Here is a 20,577-nt window from a genome sequence, read left to right on the forward strand (position 1 = left end):
GAAGGGAAGGGGGCCCCCAGGGGTGGAGAACAGAACTTTCATAAAAGAACCAGCCTCTGTCCCTGATGAAGCCCTTCTCTGTCCCCTCACTGCAGAACATGGGACTATCTTCTATATGGCAACTGGGAAGAGGAAAGTGAGGTCTCTGGTCCCCTTTCAGCCCCAAAGGACCCTAATAGCAGACCCCCAGTTGCTAGGATGCCCCCAGCGGTCCATGAAACAGCCAAGCATCCAACTAGTAAGGAAAAGTGGTAAGAGGAAAATCAGGAGGAGGGGAAATTCCCAGGTTCTCCAACAGGAAGGTTTAGATTCCCAAGTTCAGCCATGACTACAACAAGCTCCCTTTAGGAGGTCTCCACATCATGTTGCAAACTTAACCCCAGCTCCAGGCTAAAGATAACATTTTCTACGGAGTTACCAATATTTTCCCTTTTGATTCATGTGAAAATGTTGAGCTCCAGAGATATGAAATGACCTGCCCAAGATGACACAGCAACACAGAGACAGAATCTGCCTTCAGAATCCTAACCAATGCTTATTTGTTTGTTTTTATCAATGATACCGTACTGCCCTATTTAAAACCCAACTTTTGTTTTTGTCAACTGTAATCTTGACCCTAACCCCAGTCCTAATTCACAGTGGGCTCAGGTGTTTCTGGCCCCAGCCCAGTGGAAATGGCTGGGTTTGTGTTCTGTCCCTCCATGCTTCCCCCTCCCATCTCATCGATCAGAAATCTCCCTCCTGACCATGTTTCCTTCTGGAAAGGGCAATCTTGGGTGGGAGGACACAAATGGATTTGGTTGCTGGCCTGAAGAGACTCTGGGGTTGTCTGACTCCTTTCTGCACATTGCAGAAGACAACTATCACCAGGAGGGCTTTGGGGTTCATGCCAAGTGGACCACCTCCTTTCTTCTGCCAGATGCCTTACTGAGGCAATCTCTTGACCCTGGCAATGGAGGAGGACAACAGGCTTTCAGTGACCATTATGCAAGAGCCTAAGACCCTGAGATGAAGATTTGAAGAGAGATCGTGAAGGATAATTTGTGGTGGGCAGAGATCATTAAATTGGGACAAGAGCAGCAGCTGAGTCCAGGGGTCAGTGTCTGGGAGTAATTTAGGAAAGTTCAGTGCTGACAGCTGTGTCTGGAACTGAGCGTCAGGGCCAAACCAGCTCCTGGGCTGCTCGGCTGCTTCGAGCTAATGAAGCTCTGGCTCAGGACACAGAGACAGCTGTGGTGTGGCAGAAGTCAGGGCCCCTGGGGCCCCAGGCTCAGCCTTGCTGCTTCCCAGCGGTGTGACCTTAGGCAAGTCCTTTAAGAGAGAAGAAAAGGAAACATTCACTGAGTGAGCGCACTGCCCTTTCACATATCATCCTCACTACTGCTTATGGAGAAGGATAATGTCCCTATCTTACATGGGGGGAAACAGATTGTCAAGGTAGCCAGTCATTCGTGGAGCAGGAAGACAGAAGTGGGATTTAGAGCTACTGAGCTAAATTCTGGGCTCTTTCCCCTGAGCTTTAGCTTCTTCCCCGTAAAATGGGGACAAAAACGTACCCACCTTGTGAATGAAGTCACCCATAGTAGGTTCTAAACCCTTCCCTTCTCACAACCATGGTCTTGAAGAGTAGTGGCCACCTTCTTCCTGGGAATGGAGTCATCTTTCATTTTTGCCCCTCCCCCCAATCTGGTTTGTGGCCACCTTCCTACTAGGAATGAAGTAATCTTACTTTTGCCCTTCCCCCCAACCAGGTTTGTGGATCTAGGCTTCAGGAGGCGCCTGGAAGGGAGGGTGTTTGGACTCCGGTTTCCCCTCTGCCCCCATCCCCAGGACTTCTCCCGACTCTGGAGGACGGGCTCCCTCCTCTCCTCCTCCCCAGTTTTGGCAGGCGGGCTGACATCAGTGGGTGTTCCCAGGGAAGGGGAACTCTGAGCCCAGCTCCAGGCGCCCCTTCCCCCACGGCCCAGGGCAGCCCCAACCCCCTGCCTTAGATACTGAGGCGTGGAGAGGCCCTCTGAAGTCCCAGCCCCTTCCTTCTCCTCCAGGTCCGTGAGAGCAGGTCGCTAACCCCCTTTCTCGCCCCCGCAGCGAGGGAAAAGGGCGATAGGGTCGAAGGAGAAAGGTCGAGCGGATGCTCGGAGACCCGGGCGAGTCCCGGGCGCCACGCGGCTGAGCCCAGGAAATGCATCCCGGTTCTGGGGTTACGATGGGAGCTGTCCAGCCCCGCAGGGTGAGCTAGAAGAGAGAGTGGGCCAACGCCGACCTAGCGGAGGGAGCGGCGGGCGCCAGGGCCGGGTGGGGCAGCGACTCCCCCTCCAGCCCGCCGGCCCCGGGCGTCGCCCCCGCCCCCCACGTGGCCGCAGCCGTCCCAGCCCTTGCGAGGAAGCGGCGCGGCTTCCTGGGGCTTGGGCCGGCGATATAGGCGCCCCCGCCCCGGGCCCGGCTCAGCGCCACCGCCCCTCCTCGCCTGCTCGCCGCGCGATGGCCTCGCTCCGGACTGAGCGCGCCGGGCGGCCCGCGACTCCCTGCGACCCGCGCCGGGCGACCGGCTGCGCTCCGCCTCCTCCTCCTGCTGGGCGGTGAGCGCTGCGCCCCGGGCCCCGGGTGGGAGGCGCGGGAGGCCCGGAGGGGAGGGGGGGGCTGGACGGCCGAGGCCAAAACGGGCCCTGGGGTGCGGGCGGGACAGCGCTGTCCTCGGACTGTCCCCGGCCCCACTTCGGTGAGGGCTCAGCGTAAGCTGCTTCCCAGTTGGAGGAACCTGGGGTGCCGGGGCCCCGCGGAGAGGTCTTGGGAGGTCTGGGGCTGGGGAGGAGGAAGAGGATTTGGGGTCTGGATGTGAGTGGGAGGGAGCTGGTATCAGCCCTCTCTTCTAGTCACTGAGGCACCCGTTGGGGGCGCGGATTATTCCTTTTTCTCTTCTGAAAGTAGCCCTGACTTCCTAGGGTCTCAGACCCCTACTCCAGACTCCACTGCTTAGATCCCCGCCATCCCACCTCCCTCCCACATTTATGTTCACAGCTGTTCTGAAGCCCCAGGAGTCCCTGGCTCAGGTTCCTCCCACTGAAAGCATCTTGAAGTCGAAAGGTGTGTATCCCGCAGCTCTGGGAGGGTGGCCTAGGGCAACGAGGAGAACCGGGTTGGTAGGGAGGGTCCCTTTCCCACAAACCCAATTGGCAGCCCATTAAACTCCCTTCTGTTCTCTCCTGGGGTTTCTTGTGGTCCTTCTTGCTCTCATCCCACCTGACCTCCACCCAGCTCTGAGCTGCTTCCTCTCCTCACAGGTGGGTTAGAAGTCCCCCCAAAAAGTGTGTGGGTGTTCTTGTGGGGCTGGCACATGGAAGGCATTAAAATTTTTCTGAACTGAGACTCTTTCCTTGGAAAACTTTCTGAGACTCTCCTGGTGTTTGCCCTGTTTGAAGACAGAACAGGGTAAATACCTGGACAAGAGGGCTTGGAGGGAGGGGCAGGGGTGTGGTCAGTGTGAAGCAATCTGTGCCCACAGAGGACAAGATGGAGAACTATGAGAGGACTATTCAATTTTGCTGGCAATCTTATAAGGAGGAGATGGACTCTATCCCCAAGGATTGGTGCGACTGGGCCATGATTAGCAGGTAGGGGCAGTGCCAGGCAGCTTGGGCCAGGGGCGGGGGCTGCTCCTTGTGGGTGGGCCTTGAGTGAGTGTGGGACATTCCCCTCTCTGGGCCCAACCTATACTCACTCTAGTCTTCCCTTACCCCCAGGCCTTATAGCGACCTACAGTATTGCTTGGAGCATTTTGCAGACTTATTTCAGCTGGGCTTCCCCAATCCCCGGGCAGAAGAGATCATCTTTGAGACTCACCAGATCCACTTTGCCAACTGCTCCCTCGTGCAGCCCACCTTATCAGACCCCCCAGAGGATGTGCTCCTGGCCATGATCATAGCCCCCATCTGCCTCATCCCCTTCCTCGTCACCCTTGTGGTGTGGAGGAGTAAAGACAGTGAAGCCCAGGCCTAGGGTGGTATGAGCTTTTCTTCCAAGCTATCTTGCTCCTTTATCGCCCCCACCACCAGGTTTCTCTTCCCCTCCCTGCCTCCTTCTCTCACTCCCACGTCCTCCACAGATCCTTGGACTGATGGAAATGGAAACCCAGTGGTGTCATGGCACGATTTCTGTAATCTTCAAAATAAAACTTTTTTTTTTTGTACTGTCCCCTCCCCATCCCAGAGTTTCTGCCATTCCCACAGCTCTGGGCAGCAGAGCTGGAAGATTCTGGATAGCAGCACTGTTTTGTTCACTTGTCTCCTCCCCCCACCTGAAGGCCACCCCCTCCACTGCTTCCTCCCAAGGCTGGGCCTTTCCTGTCCTTATCCAGACCCAGCACCAGGAAATATACAGGAAAGAGACTCCCTTCCGGTCTGCACAGCAGCTGGGGAGGTGTGGGGAGAGGGGGAAGGGTGGAATCTCTGCTGTGACTCCTGCAAGAAGGAAGCGGGACCACCCAGGAGCTCTGAATTTTCCTCGTCTTCATGCCTCAGTTTACTCCCAGGGCTTGGGAATAGGAACCGTGATATGACCAAAAAGAGTCCATCCCTAAGGACCTCAGGATTGAGGGCAAGGGCAGGGGGGACTTAACTCTACTAAGTCTGCCACAGGACTCCCCTTCCCGGTCCCTGGCCTCATCCTATGTTGTCCTGGACCCTGGGGGTGTGGCCTACAGCCTGGCAGCATACTGCCCCCTGGTGTCCACTAGAGCTAACAGCCAGAAGATGGACATGATCTGGAAGAAGCTCCAAGCTGAGGAGACTAGACCCTGGGATTAGACATCTGTCATCTCCATAGCACTCACTAGTTCTTAGCTGGATCCTTCTATCAGCTTCCTAAGCCATACTGATACTCCCTTAAAACACTTTCCCACTTTCTAGGGACATATCTAGCCTCTGAACTCATCATTTTATATACAGACCCTCTTACATATTCCACAGTGAGGCCCAGTTGTTTGCCAGAGGACCTTCACTTCCAGCTCTTCCAGATCATCAAAAATATGAGAGAACAACTTTGTTCTCCATAAAGACACCTGTTTATTCTTTTTGGCACCTGGAGCCTCTTCAGGGGCTTTTCCTTCCCTCCTTTCTGAAATATTTACCTCTCTGAGGACATGCATATTCATTTCCTGGGACATGCCCGTCCATTCCATAGATATATACCCGTATGCTTCCTAGAATGTATCTACTCGTCCTCTGAGACAGACTTCTCTCAGGACATGTCTGTCTCTCTAGAGGCATATCTGTTTCCTGGGGCATTTTGAGTTTTCACCTGAAATAAGTCTTTGCTCTGTTTCCATGAATGCATTGGTCTTCCTCAGGGGTATATCTGTTCTCTTCTTGGACCGTATTCACCTTCATGTGTTTTACTAATATACATCAAGGACATGCTGGTAGAAGATAACTGTGTGTGGTATATTTTGTTGGAAAAATAAGCTAGGGCTTGGTTTCTGCTCTCAATGGCTTCCACCTAATAGGGGAGCTGACATGTACACAAATAAACAAAAACAATGCAGTGTGTGATGAGAGTCATGCAAGGGATATAAACCAAATGTTATCTAAGTGCAAAAAAAGGAGTCACATCTAGCTGAGGTGTGATCACAGGAGGGTGATTGTGAAGTTAATACATGAGTAGGCACTCCATCTTAAGGAGTGCATTCCCCCGAGGGAAGAGAGTAAAAAAAAAAAAAAAAAGGAGGTGAATTAGGAAGTTATTGTGATATTCCAGGCTTGAGAAAAAGAGGCCATGGGCCAAAGGAGTGATGAATGAGGAAGCAGAAAATAAAAAGTAGGAGAGATGACTAAAAACAGGGGAGGGAATCAGCAGGACTTTGGAGATGAAGGAGAGGAGAGGAGGGCTGACTCAGGCTTTGAATCTGAGTTAGTAGGACAATGATGGAAGTAATGATAGAAAATGGCTCTAGGAAGAGGAGCTGGCAAGAAGAAAAGGATGTACAATATGAGTTGCCAATAAAACAAGCTTTTATGTCCCACAGAGAGTTAGAAACGGGAGGGGTGATGGTGGTTGTGGTGGAAATACAGATTAAGGAGTGTTTTGCACAGAAGTGCCATGTGAAGCCATGAAAATGATGAAAGTTCTCAAGACAGAAGGTGTATTGAAAAGAAAGCTGAGCTTAGGTTCTTAGGAAACACTCACATTTAAAGAATAAGGGGGAAGTGAGACAAAGAGGAAGATCAGAGAGACAGTAGCAGAGCAAGGATAAAGCAGTGCCATGGAAACAAAGGAGATAGTGCCCTTTGAAAGAACCTTACCAATTGAATGGTTCGTCCATTCGTGCAACAAGCGTTTGCTGGGTACTTTGGTAGATCAGGAACTGTGCACAATGAAGGATGGACTTGAGTGGGGGAAAGGTTAAATGATCAGGTAGGAAATTGAGAGGGTGACGAAATCAAGGAAACTGTGCATATTTTCAAATACGGGTGACCTGAGCATATTTGTCAACTAGCAGAGAGGAGCCAGAGGAAAGGAAAAGAGGGAAGATGATACACAAAGAAGTCCTACAGGCAGTTGGAAAGGAGAGGTAAGAAGATACGCCAAAGGGTTGGCCTTGTAAAGGAAGAGTGACACTTCTTCCTTTGAATTCAAAAGAAAGAAGTAAAAGTGGAAAGGAATTCTTGTGGGAAGAATCAAGTGTGGTGACAGACAGAGAGGGAACGATTAGGAGGTTCAAATGCTTCGCCTCATGTTCACAAAATAGGAAGGGCATTCTGCAGAGAGAAAGAAGATGGAGACAGGTGGAATGACTTGAGGACTAGAAATATTTGAAGAATTACCTGGAGGGATGTGACAGGGAGTCAATAAAAGACAGTGCTGGGCTGCACTGAGAGCTCAGCAGTGCGGTTAGTCAGGGCCTGGGGCTCAGCCAGCATGTTCTGTCATTTTTTCCAGTAATACGACTCAGCCCAGAGTTGGGGGAGGGGGAGAAGATGGAGGTGGGGGCAGGGAGCAACAACACTGGTTTGTTAAATGACCACCAGGTAAGCAAGCAAGGGGACAGAATGGGTTAGTCTAGGCTGGGTAAGGAGTCAAATAAGACCAAAACGGCTCCGGAGACTCGAGACTAGGAAAGTGAGGACGTAAGGGATAGATAGCTGTGGTCAAAGCGGGCAGCTCTGAATCGTGGAAGCCGAACCTTTTCCAGCGATAAAAGCTACAAATGTGCTGTGGAGTCGAAGGACATAGCAGTTGAGGGGACTGGGAAATTGTGAGGCGTTAGTTAAATGTAACTGACACGAATGTTAATACTAAAAGAAGCCAAGCAGAGGGAAACAAGCCTAGGCAGTTCTACTATCAAAAATTGTGCCGCTTTACAGAAGTCACTGCCCTTCTCTAGAGCTGAATGAGAAGACTTCTCGGGACTCTAAACGGTAAGGATTTTTAGGATAATGGCAAGGGACTGGCTGATCTGCAAGATCCCTCCGGTTGGGCCGCCCCTCTCCGAAGAGGCGTCCGGAACCTTTCTGCTGTGCTTTTTGCCCGGACGTGCCGAAGCGGAGGCCGGAAGTCCTTTGCCCGGAGGTTCCGGGTTTCCTGGGCTACTACAATGGCGATGAGTTTCGAGTGGCCGTGGCAGTATCGCTTCCCGCCCTTCTTTACGTGAGGCTCAGACCCCGAGAAGCCCCGCTGTGCCTCCTTCCCCTGCCCCGGACCCCGGGCTCAGCCCTGATGTTTCAGATGGGGAGGGGGAGAAAGGACGCGGTCGCCACCACCCTCAGTCCCCCACTTTGTCCCCCAGACGCGCCTCCGGCAAGTGCTGCCTCTCGGTCTCTCACGCCCTCTAATTCTGCGCCCCACCCCCTTCACCCGGCAGGTTGCAGCCGAACGTGGACACTCGGCAGAAGCAGCTGGCCGCCTGGTGCTCGCTGGTCCTGTCCTTCTGCCGCCTGCACAAACAGTCCAGCATGACGGTGATGGAAGCTCAGGAGAGCCCGCTCTTCAACAACGTGAAGCTACAGCGTATCCTCCCTCAGGCTCTTCCACAGCCCACACACATGCACTTCCACGCTTTCCCACATGCCCAGACTTCACACACCCCTTCACCCACAGTAGGCAGGTTCCCACCCAAACTGGACTTGGGAAAGAGCCAGGATGTTAGCTGACTTCCATTTTATCCCCAAACCCCAACGCAGATACAGCCTCAAATCCTCTTGACCTAGGCAGTGACAGGTACCCAGGTGTCATTCAGGTCTTAGAACCTCTGCCCTGAAGCCAAGTCCCAAGCTTTTCAACCCAAGCCCTTTTGACTGTGAATCTCCTGTCCTCTTCTGAGTGAAGCTCAAACTCTGGTACTACCTTTAGTAATTTTCTCCACCTACTCGCTTCCTCCCAGGAAGTAAATGTCATTTGTTTTTGCTGCCTGATTCATACCTAAAACACCTGTGGAGAAAATCTGAAAGGAGAGAGGACAGAGGGTCACAGATGGTAGTACTGTTCATTTCTAAAGCTCTTCCCATTAATTGGACTAGTTTCTCTTTACTTTCCTCCCCCCAGTATCCAGGAAATGCCAATTTATAGCCTGTTGGGGAATTGCACATACATGAGTGTGGGAGGGAGAAAAAGGGGACAGGTGGTTCTCGACATGACACTGGCCCTGAGAATTTTTATCCCACCCAACTCAGCCCATCAATGCCCTTCCCTTAACTTTAAACCAGGGAAGCTCCCTGTGGAATCAATCCAGGTTGTATTAGAGGAACTAAGGAAGAAAGGTGGGTTCAGGTCCTCAGATTTCCTTATTTTTCCACCTACTTGGGTTTTCCTGAGGGCACACTGGCACAGGTCTTTGCTTTTTTTTTTTTTTATGATTTTATTTTTAAGTAATCTGTACAGCCTATGTGGGGCTCGAACCCACAACCTTGAGATCAGGAGTCACACTCTGCCAGCTATGCCAGCCAGGTGCTTCACAAGTCTTTGCTTTTAACAACTTTTTTTTTCTCTCCCCTGGCTTGGAGTCCATAGTATCCTGTACAGTAGATAGTCCAGTTCCTCGAGTCCTTTTTTCCTATTGGCAATCACCACTGAAATCTCTCCATCTGTGTCCTGAGACCTGGACAGAGGTAGAAGGAGAATTGGTGCCTTGCAGATGGCAATAATAAAACAGATCTTGAATTTTGCTTCCTGAAAGCTGAGTCTCTTCCACCGTATTCTGCCTTGGTTTTGCCTTCTGTCCCTTCTTAGCATAAGATGCTTTCATAAGTATCTGTTTTTCAGGGAACCTGGAATGGCTGGATAAGAACAAGTCTAGCTTCCTGATCATGTGGCGAAGGCCAGAAGAATGGGGGAAACTCATCTATCAGTGGGTGAGACTGTTTTGCCATGGTGACCCATGGCAAAGGAGAATTGTATCTATATTCAGCAGATGCCTGGTGTTCCTAGGTCTACATCGAGCGAAGTGGGAAGGGGCAGAAAGAGGAAGTATAGGTCTTCCAGGCAAGCATCTTTTAGTGACTCAGTTTCCCTGGCTGTATAGAACTTCCCTGCCTTTGACTGTAGGAGACCAGAGGCTATGTGAGGCCATGTTTGGAGAATGCAGTGCTGCGAACCATGAGTACTATAGTTGGCTGGAGTCTCTGGCCACAGAAGATAAATGAGGAAAGGAAGGAGGAAAAAAAAAAAAAAGCCTGGGGCCCCTCCCCCTCTGCAGCCTTTGGGTCTGTCCACCATATGAATGAGACATTCTGAACCAGTGTGGGTGTGGGGACAAACTCTCCGAACATTCCTAGCCACCACCAGCCCTAAACTTTCCCAAGGGAGAGAAGAGGGGAAGCAGCATCAACAACCCAAATATAACAAACTCATGCCACCTATTCCTGAACAGGAAAACAGAATGAGAGGTCACTTCTCAGACATGTGAAGGCCTGTGGTTTAGTGGTTCCGTGTATATGTGTACACGTATAAATATAGCACCTGTGGGGTTTGCGGTGTTTAGGCCACTCCTGTCGAGGTGACAGTGAGCCCTGGTTTGGGAAAAGGTGCCATTCCTGGGTCAGATAGGTGGAGCTGGTGAACTCGCCTTCTCCCAGGAGATTTCCGGTCCTTATTCAATCCCCATTTTCTGTGTCCATAGGTTTCCAGGAGTGGCCAGAACAACTCCGTGTTCACCCTGTATGAACTGACCAATGGGGACGACACAGAGAATGAGGGTAATGCTTCTCCCTTTCCCCCCCCAGTTTTGTCATCTGAATCCTCTCCAGTCCTTGTTTGATAGTCAGACTTCTCATCCCTGCCTCTGAATTCCAAATACTACATGATATAAGGCCTCTTAACCCATGTCCAAGGTTTCCCTAAACCACCTGAATTTACACGCAAAATACCCCCCGAATTTTGTCTGTGGGGATATATGTGCGTTTTTCTAGGGATAGAGTCCATATTAAAAGATATTGGAGGGCATCTGTGACCCATGAAAAGTTTAGAATTACTGGTGTAGGTACCGAATGAGGAACCAGGGCGGGAGATTAAGCCACAAATCTCATTCCTTGCTGACACAGGCCTTTCTTTCACCCTTTATACTTATAGAGGGCTCAAGAATTGTGGGCGTCAGCTGAAGGGATTGGGCCAACACCCCCATCCGCACCCCCAGGGCTTTTAAATACTTTGGTTTCTGGCCAGGCAAGGATTTGTATACCGTTTGATTTTTACATAGTGTAAATATATTCTTAGCTATTTTATCTCTGGATTCATATTCTGATCCCCAGGATCACCAAAAGTTCCAATCTCAGCTGGAGAAAAAAGGGCACCTCCCCTTTCTGCCAGGCCCTGGCTGCCATAACAGAATTTACAGCTCTTGGCTGTTCCCCCCTGCCCTGCAGGCCTCTGCTTGCTACTCCCACCATCACCCCATGACTTCAGTGCTGCAGCCTTGCCCAGCCCACCACTCATGCTGGGCAAAGCTGGAGGCTTCCTCAGAAAGCAAGCTCCCTGACTCAAGAGGTAGGCCCCCGTAGGGGGTGAGGTGTGCGAACCTGTTAGGGCTTGCCACCTGCTTCTCACCTCTCCCTGCAGTATCTTGCCATATCTCTAGATATTCAGCTGGCCCTTGGCTCCCAGCCTTGTTCCTTTTAACTAGGAAAGGGCAGATACCGGTGCTGGAGCTTAACAGTCTCCTGGTCAGAGGTATGGCTACACTTCTTTGTGGTAGGACAGGTGCTCCTGATGGGTACAGGTGTGCAACTAGGGTCAGAATCCAGTGACAAGGACCTTGACCTTCCTAGGCTTCACTGTCCCTCACAAGCAGGTGGTGTCACTCTTGTACATCAGACACTCATGGCATGGGGGTGGGGGATACACATGAGGGTTGAGTCTAACAGAAGAACCTGGAGGGGAGAATAAGCATGAACTCTCATTCATGCTGACTCGGGCTTTCTTTCAGCCCTTACTCTAAGGAGTACCCAGGAAGGGTTGGCGGCGGCTGCCGCAGTATAGATGGCACACATCTTCCCTGGCCTCGAGGTCTCAGCTTCCAGCTAGACTCTTCTCCTTGGGCCTTGAGCCCCCAGGAGCTGAGTGTCCCTGACTCCCCATCTCTCCCTATCCAGAGTTCCACGGGCTGGATGAAGCAACCCTACTTCGGGCTCTGCAGGCCCTGCAGCAGGAGCACAAGGCTGAGATCATCACCGTCAGTGATGGCCGAGGCGTCAAGTTCTTCTAGCAGAAACCTGTCTCCTTTTACTTCTTACCTCCCACCCTTCCAGGGCTTTCAAAAGGAGACAGACCCAGTGACCCCACAGACTGGATCTGTGACTCCACCAGACTCAAAAGGGCTCCAGTCCAGGGATGGGTTTCCCACGTACCCCGTGTGTCTGTCCCTGGGGAAGGGTGAGGTCAAGGTGCCAGGGAGAAAAGATGTGCTTCTCTTTGCCCTACCTCCTCTCCCATCCTAGACTGTCCCCGAGCCAGGGTCTGTAAACCTGTAACTCCACATGTGTTCACACGTAAGTAACATACACACACGCGCCTGCGCAAGCTTCTGTCTCTCCCCCTTCCCACCCCCTTAGCTGCTATTGACTCCCCTCTCAGGCTGGTGCTGGATCCTTCCTAGGGGATGGGAGAAGCCCTGGCTGCAGGCAGCCTTCCAGGCAATATGAAGATAGGAGGCCCAGGAAGGGGCCTAGCAGTGAGTGGCCAGATTGGACACTGATTTATGATATTAAAAAGCTCAACCCCATTTGCCTGCCTGCCGTTGGAAGTTACTACTGGAATGGGCATGGGGAGGGCTGTGAAGCGTTGCCCTCTGAGTGAACCCCAGCCTAGGAGAGGGGTGAGGCCTATGGCCTTTGTAAATGAAAAGGTCCTCCAGTGCTGGCAGGCTCCAGTGAGCCTGTGGCTTTACATCTGCTGGGTGGGCTGTGTGGGGGAGTGCTGATGGAACACAGCTTGGGGACAGACTGCTTTCTTCCTCTGAATTGGAGTAACTTAATGGCTTCCCCTTCCCTCACCATCTCCCCCCATGAAAGTCCTGAACCACTCTGAAGCCCCTCCCTCCATCCTTCTGGTCTGGGTGGGGTAGTTGAGGCCAAGGGGAGCTGAAGGGGTGTAAGCCGGATATGGACTTTGGTTTATTGGGAACTTGGCAAACAGGAGGAGGAGGAAGGAGAGCCCACATAGCAAAAACAGCTTCTGTGGCCAGGGCCAGGCTGCGGCCAAGGTAGGGAGGTGGAGGGGATGGGTGACCGGGTCCTAAGCTTGGGGGGAGGGGCTTGCCCTGGGTGCGGACACCCATCCCTGTGCAGCCCAGAGGGACAGGGCCTTGGGAGAAAACCAGACCTTTCCACTGACCTCTGTTTTTCGGCCTGGGGCTACTCCGGACAAACTGGAGGGGGTGGCGCTACCTTATCTGGGGCGTGCAGGCGGGTGGTAACCTTCCCTTGAACCATCCCCCTTTCCAGGGCCCCAGAGCCGAGAGCCGTGGTTACGTTTCCTCTCCCAGTCCCAGCATCGTGCCTCCCCCACCCACTCCCGCCCCCAAACAGGTTTGCGCACTCAGTGCAGGAGGACACACAGCCGCTTTGCACCGGGTCGGCCTCCGAATGAGCCTGCAGGCGGGTGCGCCTGGACGCGAGGGAGAGGAGGGCCTGCGGCCGGGGGCGGGGCGGCTGAGGTGAGGGGCTGCGCACCCGGTTCCGCGCGCCGCCTGTCCGCTCCGAGGGGGCGGCCCTGGGGAGGGGGGTGGCGGTGAGGCCGGGGGCGGGGCCGGGGGCGGAGCAGGAGGGGGCGAGCCGGGGACTGGGGGCCCCAGCAGCTCAACCCGAGCGCTGCGCACCCAGCCAGTCCGCCTGTCAGGCCGCCTCCTCTCCAGCCGCCCGGGCTTACTGCCTTGCGGGGCCGGCCCTTCCTCATGCTGGCACCCCCGACCCCCGAGACAGCGGTCCCCATGTCCCAGGTGGAGGCCGACCTGGCCCTACGGCCCCCGCCGCCTCTCGCTGCGGCTGCCGGTCAGCACCGCCTTGGGCCCCCTCCTCGCCGGGTGCGCCGCTTCTCCGGGAAGGCTGAGCCCCGGCCGCGCTCTTCCCGTCTCAGCCGCCGCAGCTCAGTTGACTTGGGGCTGCTGAGCTCTTGGTCCCAGCCAACCTCACCCGTTCCGGAGCCCCCTGATCCTCCGGACTCCGCAGGTCCTGGCCCCGCAAGGAGCCCACCGCCTAGCTGTCCAGAGCCCCCCGAGGGCACGTGGACGGGGGGAGCCCCCGTGAAGGCTGCAGACTCAGCGCGTCCAGAGCTCGCGGGCTCTGCAGGAGGCCCGGGGTCCCGGGATCCGCCGACAGTCCCCGAAGCTGCGGCTCGGGAGCGGCAGCGGGAGCAGGAGGAAAAGGAGGATACGGAGACCCAGGCAGTGGCAACGTCCCCAGACGGCCGATACCTCAAGTTTGACATCGAGATTGGACGTGGCTCGTTCAAGACGGTGTATCGAGGGCTGGACACTGACACCACGGTGGAGGTGGCCTGGTGTGAGCTGCAGGTGCTGCTGGGCGCCCCCTCTGTGGCACCTCGGGATGGGACCCTTTGGAGGTCTTGGGATGAAAAATCTAGGGGACAGCAGCAAGGGAGAGATTTATCTTTCCAGTCAAATGTCCAGACACTCCTGCCCACTCCCTTGCTCTGATGATCAATGGATCTGGCTGATTCTGGGCTGCAGAAGGATAAACTGAGGCAGAGGGTGTATGGTGGCTCCCCTGTGGGTTTTGGACAGTCTAACTTTAAAGTCTTTATACTTAACCCTGAGAGCTGGAAGATAGGATGCAAAATCGGGTGGGGAGCCAGTTCAGATCTGAGGGGTGACTGGCCTCACCAATCTCCTGCAGTGGTTAGTATCGCTTCCTTTCCCTTTCCTCTTAGTCTTGAGACCCTCAGTGTGACTCTGATTCTCCTTCTTCGCCCTGGATCTTTGCGGAGTAGGGGGCTGGGGTGATGGAGGCCAGGAGCTGGGGCAGGATCCTCTCCACTTCCAGAAGATTTAGAGTGATGGTGGCAGGATGGGGCCCTCCCAGGCCCCTTCTGGAGCAGTCAGATTTCTAGACTTCTCCACAGCTGGGGGAGGGGGAGACAGATCTCCAGCCTTGGCCTGAGTCCATTCCTGCTCCTCATCCCGCTGTCTACCTGGGCTCTCCCTTCCCAGACCCAAAGGCACTGAATGCAGCGGGCTTTAGGGGGATGTTGGTATGAAGGACCTTCTTTCCATGGAGGGAAGAACCCAGTTAAGTCTGGCCAGCAGCTTTGGATTCAAACTGGGGGGCAGAGCCTGGGTAAGGGTCCTCCCCTCCAGCCCTGGCACTGGGCTTGCCCCTCGCGCCTGCCAGTGCCGCGCCCCAGGCTCTAGGCCAGGCATGGAGAGGCAGCCAAATGGGGGAGGGGGGTGAGAGGGGGGCGGGACAGCCATGGGGCAGGGGGCGGTCTCCTGGCTCCTGGTCCTGGATCTTTCTCTGTAACTCTGTCTGCAGCCCTCCTGCCTCCTGTCTGGATCTAGCAGTTCCCAGTTTCTGGGGCCAACCCCCTTGAAGGCCCCAATTCTCTGCCCGCTGTCAGCCTGCTGCCCGCCTGCTGCCTGCCCACTGCCAGTCCTGGGGCGTCCCCTCCCGCCCCACGGGCTGGCCCGGGAGGCCACAAAGGCGCTATTGAGCTCTGGGCTCCAGGACCAGGCTGCATAAAGGCCCTTGTGTCCAGCGGGGGGTCCAGGGGTGGCCCCAGGCCCAGTATGGGCGTGTCCTTGCAGCAGCCTGAGGGGGAGGACCGAGAATTCGGGGTATACAGCCCGTTGGGCAAGTGGTGACCTAGCCTCCACAATAGGCTCCAACCCTCACCTCTCCCTCAGCCCCTCCCCATGTGCCCCTTCCTCCTCCCCATGGGAGTCCTGGGCCTGTTGTGACCTTCACTCCCATCCCCTACCCCACAGACTCGGAAACTGTCTCGAACTGAGCGGCAGCGATTCTCTGAGGAAGTGGAGATGCTCAAGGGGCTGCAGCACCCCAACATCGTCCGCTTCTATGACTCATGGAAGTCAGTGCTGAGGGGCCAGGTTTGCATCGTGCTGGTCACCGAACTCATGACCTCCGGCACCCTCAAGACGTGAGCTCTGTGCCTGGTGGTAGTGTTGGTTGGTGGGAGAGCTGGTGGTGGGAGGTCCCCACTGCTTCTGGAACTTCCAGGTTCCTCAAACTCTAGATTGAGGTCCAAAACCAGACTCGCTTCCTCTCCCCCACCCCTACTGCGTCCCTGCCTTGGTGGGTGGCAGTGTCCACCCAGCACTCCAGCCAACACTCGATCGCCCCAGATGCCTCCTTTATCTCGATTCTGTGCATCCGCCTTTCCCATCAGTCTGTCTCCAAGGCCTCCTTAAAATTCCCCACTCTGCCTTTCCCAGCTTCATGGTCTGGAGCCCTGCAGCAGCTCCCTCACCGGCCTTCCCCAGCTCTGCCCTCACCTTTCCAACCTATCCTATCATCCTGCACTCTGGGGAATCTCTCCATTCCTTAAAAACCCTTCAAGGCTTCCCACTACCCTCAGGGTAAAGTCCACACTCTCTGACCTACTCACCAAGTCCTTAGGACTTAGCCTCATCTTGAGCCTAGGTTCCACAGGAACCAAATTTCCAGCACCTCCTCCCACCCGGCCCTGTGGCTGTCTCCGTGCCTTTGAGCACAGTGTCCCCTAGCCTGGAAAGTCTCCATCCCTTACCCTTTTCACCCTTGAACCCCTACTTATCCTTCAAGAGGCAACATAAAAGTTATTTCCCCGCGCGCTCCCCAGCCCCTTTGGCGAGGCTATCTGCAAGTTTACCACCAGACCGTTTTGTACTCTCACGTCTAGCTACCACACCCCCTACTCAGTTTCTCCCTGGAGCGCAGCGAGGACCTGAGCTGGAATAAAGCTGGCAGAAGATGTGTAGGCGGTGCTGCCAATGGGACCAGGGGAACTTCCCAGTGGGGGTCCCCTCCCCCACCTCCGTGTCCCCACCAAGACCCTGGCTACGTGCCTTTCCCCCAGGTACCTGAGGCGGTTCCGTGAGATGAAGCCGAGAGTCCTTCAGCGCTGGAGCCGGCAGATCCTTCGGGGGCTTCATTTCCTACACTCCCGGGTACCCCCCATTCTGCACCGGGATCTCAAGTGCGACAACGTCTTTATCACGGGCCCTTCGGGTTCGGTCAAAATTGGGGACCTGGGCCTGGCCACGCTCAAGCGCGCCTCCTTTGCCAAGAGTGTGATCGGTGTGTTCCNACACACACACACACACACACACACACACACTGGGGAAGGGTCCGTCACTAGTACTCCAGAACTCTCGGGGTTGCCCCCTCCCCGCACCTCCTGGCTAGCCTGTGGTATGCCCAAGAGGAGGCATCATCTATAGCCTGATGCCTGCTGTGGATCCCACAGGGACCCCGGAGTTCATGGCCCCTGAGATGTACGAGGAGAAGTACGATGAGGCCGTGGACGTGTACGCGTTCGGCATGTGCATGCTGGAGATGGCCACCTCAGAGTACCCTTACTCCGAATGCCAGAATGCCGCGCAAATCTACCGCAAGGTCACTTCGGTGAGAGGGGGTGGGGAGGACGGAGAATTCCAGGTCACCTCCCATTTTCCTGCCCCAACCAGCCCGCGGTCAGTGCAGTTTCCCTTAAAGAAAACAGGCTAGACACAAAGATAGTCTGGTAGACACTGAAGGATATTGGATGCACGCACGTTCCCCCGCAAGCCCCCCACCCCCGCCCCAATACTAGCTGTTTAGAATAATGATGTGTGTAGGGCTCCCTAGAGTTTACAAACGATTTCACATCTGATCTTTCACCCGCAGGAAGGGCCCCTGCTCTGCCCTGCGCTTTACAAATGGGAAAACTGGCACACAGGGAGACTTGTTCAAGGGCATACTGTCGATCCGTGGGGGAACGGGGACTTGAAATCAAACCGTCTAGTAGCTGTCGCGGTGCTTTTACGATTGCACACCCTGCTGCCTCGCGGGGTGGGGGGCAAGCAGAGAGCTGGGGCACAGAGGCCCGGAGGCCTCACGCAAGCCCTTTCCTCCAGGGCACAAAGCCGAACAGCTTCTACAAGGTGAAGATGCCCGAGGTGAAGGAGATCATTGAAGGCTGCATCCGCACCGATAAGAACGAGAGGTGGGATGGAGGGGGCAGGCTGTGTGTTGGGGGAGATTTGAGGGGCGGGCGGCGGCAAGGCTCCGCTCACGTGCGCCACCCTCAGGTTCACGATCCAGGACCTTCTGGCTCACGCCTTCTTCCGCGAGGAGCGCGGCGTGCACGTGGAGCTGGCGGAGGAAGACGACGGGGAGAAGCCCGGCCTCAAGCTCTGGCTGCGCATGGAGGACGCGCGTCGCGGGGGGCGCCCACGGGACAACCAGGCCATAGAATTCCTGTTCCAACTGGGCCGGGACGCGGCAGAGGAAGTGGCGCAGGAGATGGTGAGCAGGGGACAGACTGCCCTGTGTATGGGCTTATGCGGGGCCTGTGGGCATCGACTTAAGGCGCCCGGGTGGGACCCCTCGGTGGTGGGAGAGGCACCCAGCTCAACCCTCTCAGAGGGTCTTGTAAGTGTCGCCCTGCCCCTCCCGCCTCAACAGACCCACACGCACACCCAGTGTGCGGATTCCCTGCAGATTTCCTTTTCCAGAGCAAGCTGTGGGTCCTCCAGCCTCCCTTGCTTTACTTCCTGCTGATCCAATGTTCCTGGAATGCCCCTCTCTCTTATTTATTTGTTTGTTTGTTTGTTTGTTTGTTTATTTAAATTTCAGGAAACCTGTTCCCTGTAGAGTCAAAATTAAATGCTTCTTTCTACTTCGACAGGTTCTCCATTACAGGACCCACCACCATCGGTCTTGTTTTATACCAGGAGACATTCTTTTCTTTCTCCTCTACTAGACTCTAAATTCCTTGAGGGCAGANCCCCCCCCGTCTTCCTCCATGCTCAGACCATGAATTTCAGGAAACCTGTTCCCTGTAGAGTCAAAATTAAATGCTTCTTTCTACTTCGACAGGTTCTCCATTACAGGACCCACCACCATCGGTCTTGTTTTATACCAGGAGACATTCTTTTCTTTCTCCTCTACTAGACTCTAAATTCCTTGAGGGCAGAGACTGTTCTATTGATTTTTCTATCTCTGACAGTGCTTGGCACAGGGTTGGAGCTCATTAATAATCCCACATTGGTACATGGCTTAGAGCCCTTTCATGTGCATTTGACTGTTGTTACCAGCCCTGCATGGAGGGATTTTCTCCTGAGGTACTGAGGAGGAGATGGAGGGCTCAGAGTTGAGTCGCTTGTCTGAGGTTCTGAGCGAGTAAGTGGCAGAGCTGGATTTAAACTCAGGCTGTTCAGGTTTTAAGTCAGATCACCCCACCCCACCCCACCTCCCTTACGTGCACAGCGAAGCTTGTCCATGAGATGACTTAGGAGATGATGAACAGAAGCTGCCAGAGGAGGTGTAGCCGGGAGGTAGAAGATGCAGAGCTGGTTTAGGAAGGCCAGAGGTGGGGGGGAGGGGCAGGAAGAGAATATGAGATTCCCTTTTTTTTTTTTTTTAAATTTTATTTATTTATCTGAGAGAGAGTGAGAGAGAGAAAGCAGGACAGGGGGAAGGGTCAGAGGGAGAAGCAGACTCCCCCCTGAGCAGGGAGCCCAATGTGGGACTCAATCCTGGGACTCCAGGATTATGACCCGAACCGAAGGCAGATGCTTCACCGACTGAGCCACCCAGGCACCAGAGCCTGAGATTCCTGATAGAAAAATGGCCATTGAGGGGGCGCCTGGGTGGCTCAGTCAGTGAAGCATCTGCTTTCGGCTCAGGTCATGATCTTGGGTCCTGGGATCAAGCCCCACAAGGGGCTCCCTGCTTAGCAGGGAGCCTGCTTCTCCCACTCCTGCTCCTCCTTCCTGTGCTCTTTCTTTCAAATAAATCAATAAAATCTTTAAAAAAAAAATGAGAGAAAAGAAAATGGCAGTTGAGAGGGTGGGGATCATCTATGGTAGGTCTGGGTCAGGAACCCGAGAATGTGTTTGAAATGTGGCATAAGAGCAAGTCTCCATAGCACAGCTCACACCTGACCTGGGATCAGATCTTGATCCATTACTCACAGGGCTTCTTGCTGATGACACTATTGACATCTTTATTTGGGGGACAGTCCTGTGCATTATAGGATGTTGAGAAGAATCCCTGGCTTCTACTCTCTAGATGCCAGGAGCCCTGACGTGTGACAACTACAAATGTCCCCAGATCTTGCCAAGTGTTCCCACTTTCACCCTGAGAGCGATTGACCTACTAGATAACCATGAACTAGTCACAGCTTTACTTATGTCTAAAATAGAGCTAAGACCGACCTCAGAAACTTGTTGGGAGGATTTAATGATGGTGAAGTAAAGAGCTGCCAGTTAACGGGCACAGTGCCTAATCAATGAATGTGAGTGCCCTTTCTCCTGGAGAAATATTCCAGAGGCAACAAGAAGGTGTCCTAATGTGTCTTGGAGCAGAGTCCTCGCCTCCAACTGTGTTCCTCACCCTCTGAACTCCAGGTGGCCCTGGGTTTAGTCTGCGAAGCTGATTACCAGCCAGTGGCCCGTGCAGTACGTGAACGAGTTGCTGCCATCCAGCGAAAGCGTGAGAAGCTGCGCAAAGCTAGGGAGTTGGAGGCTCTCCCCCCTGCACCAGGACCCCCACCAGCAACTGTCCCCATGACTCCCGGCCCCCCCAGCATCTTCCCCCCTGAGCCTGAGGAGCCGGAGGCAGACCAGCACCAGCCTTTCCTCTTCCGCCATGCCTCTTACTCATCTACCACCTGTAAGTCACCGCCGACTGTGGCATTTGGGACATGACCTAGGTCCCAGAACCTTTTTCCTCTGCCCGCCCCCCCACCCCAAGTCAGCAGCACCGTCACTTACCCTGATGTCCACATCTAGCTGCGCAGCTCCTTCTGGGAAAGAATTCCCACAGCACCAGGCCCCTCCTTGCTCAGGCAGCCCCCCTGCTCTGCCACCATTCCCCTTTACTTCCCCTTTTTTGATCCCCTCCCTCCCCCACCAGCGGATTGCGAGACTGATGG

At 54.4% G+C, this 20,577-nt stretch overlaps 3 protein-coding genes across 8 annotated transcripts in view; all 3 read left to right on the forward strand.

Moving 5' to 3' along the window:
• The first annotated feature begins 1,971 nt into the window (after nucleotides 1-1,971).
• On the forward strand, nucleotides 1,972-7,281 carry RAMP2 (receptor activity modifying protein 2). The gene is given in 5 exon segments (XM_034640195.1): nucleotides 1,972-2,508; nucleotides 2,510-2,579; nucleotides 3,019-3,084; nucleotides 3,503-3,611; nucleotides 3,741-7,281. Coding segments are annotated over 5 exon segments (528 nt in total). The 5' UTR covers nucleotides 1,972-2,481; the 3' UTR covers nucleotides 3,997-7,281.
• Nucleotides 7,282-7,441: 160 nt separating this feature from the next.
• VPS25 (vacuolar protein sorting 25 homolog) lies at nucleotides 7,442-12,205 on the forward strand. The gene is made up of 6 exons (XM_011228635.3): nucleotides 7,442-7,641; nucleotides 7,856-8,001; nucleotides 8,697-8,750; nucleotides 9,253-9,341; nucleotides 10,109-10,184; nucleotides 11,577-12,205. Exons 1-6 carry the CDS (start codon nucleotides 7,589-7,591, stop codon nucleotides 11,687-11,689), a joined length of 531 nt encoding a protein of 176 aa, XP_011226937.1. The 5' UTR covers nucleotides 7,442-7,588; the 3' UTR covers nucleotides 11,690-12,205.
• A 153-nt stretch (nucleotides 12,206-12,358) lies between these two features.
• Nucleotides 12,359-20,577, forward strand: part of WNK4 (WNK lysine deficient protein kinase 4) — a 16,663-nt gene continuing 8,444 nt past the window's right edge. For 4 of the 6 annotated variants that reach the window (XM_011228639.3, XM_034640194.1, XM_019802725.2 and 1 more), the window contains exons 1-7: nucleotides 12,359-13,993; nucleotides 15,425-15,597; nucleotides 16,516-16,736; nucleotides 16,906-17,063; nucleotides 17,555-17,643; nucleotides 17,729-17,945; nucleotides 20,051-20,315. In XM_011228639.3, the coding sequence (XP_011226941.2) occupies nucleotides 13,376-13,993; nucleotides 15,425-15,597; nucleotides 16,516-16,736; nucleotides 16,906-17,063; nucleotides 17,555-17,643; nucleotides 17,729-17,945; nucleotides 20,051-20,315 (1,741 nt within the window). In that variant the 5' untranslated portion in view covers nucleotides 12,359-13,375. The remainder of the gene's footprint in view (nucleotides 13,994-15,424; nucleotides 15,598-16,515; nucleotides 16,737-16,905; nucleotides 17,064-17,554; nucleotides 17,644-17,728; nucleotides 17,946-20,050; nucleotides 20,316-20,577) is intronic. The other 2 variants (XM_034640190.1, XM_034640191.1) reach the window with 2 other exon arrangements.

This window comes from Ailuropoda melanoleuca, chromosome 13 (assembly GCF_002007445.2).
Source record: "Ailuropoda melanoleuca isolate Jingjing chromosome 13, ASM200744v2, whole genome shotgun sequence".
Lineage (NCBI taxonomy): Eukaryota > Metazoa > Chordata > Mammalia > Carnivora > Ursidae > Ailuropoda > Ailuropoda melanoleuca.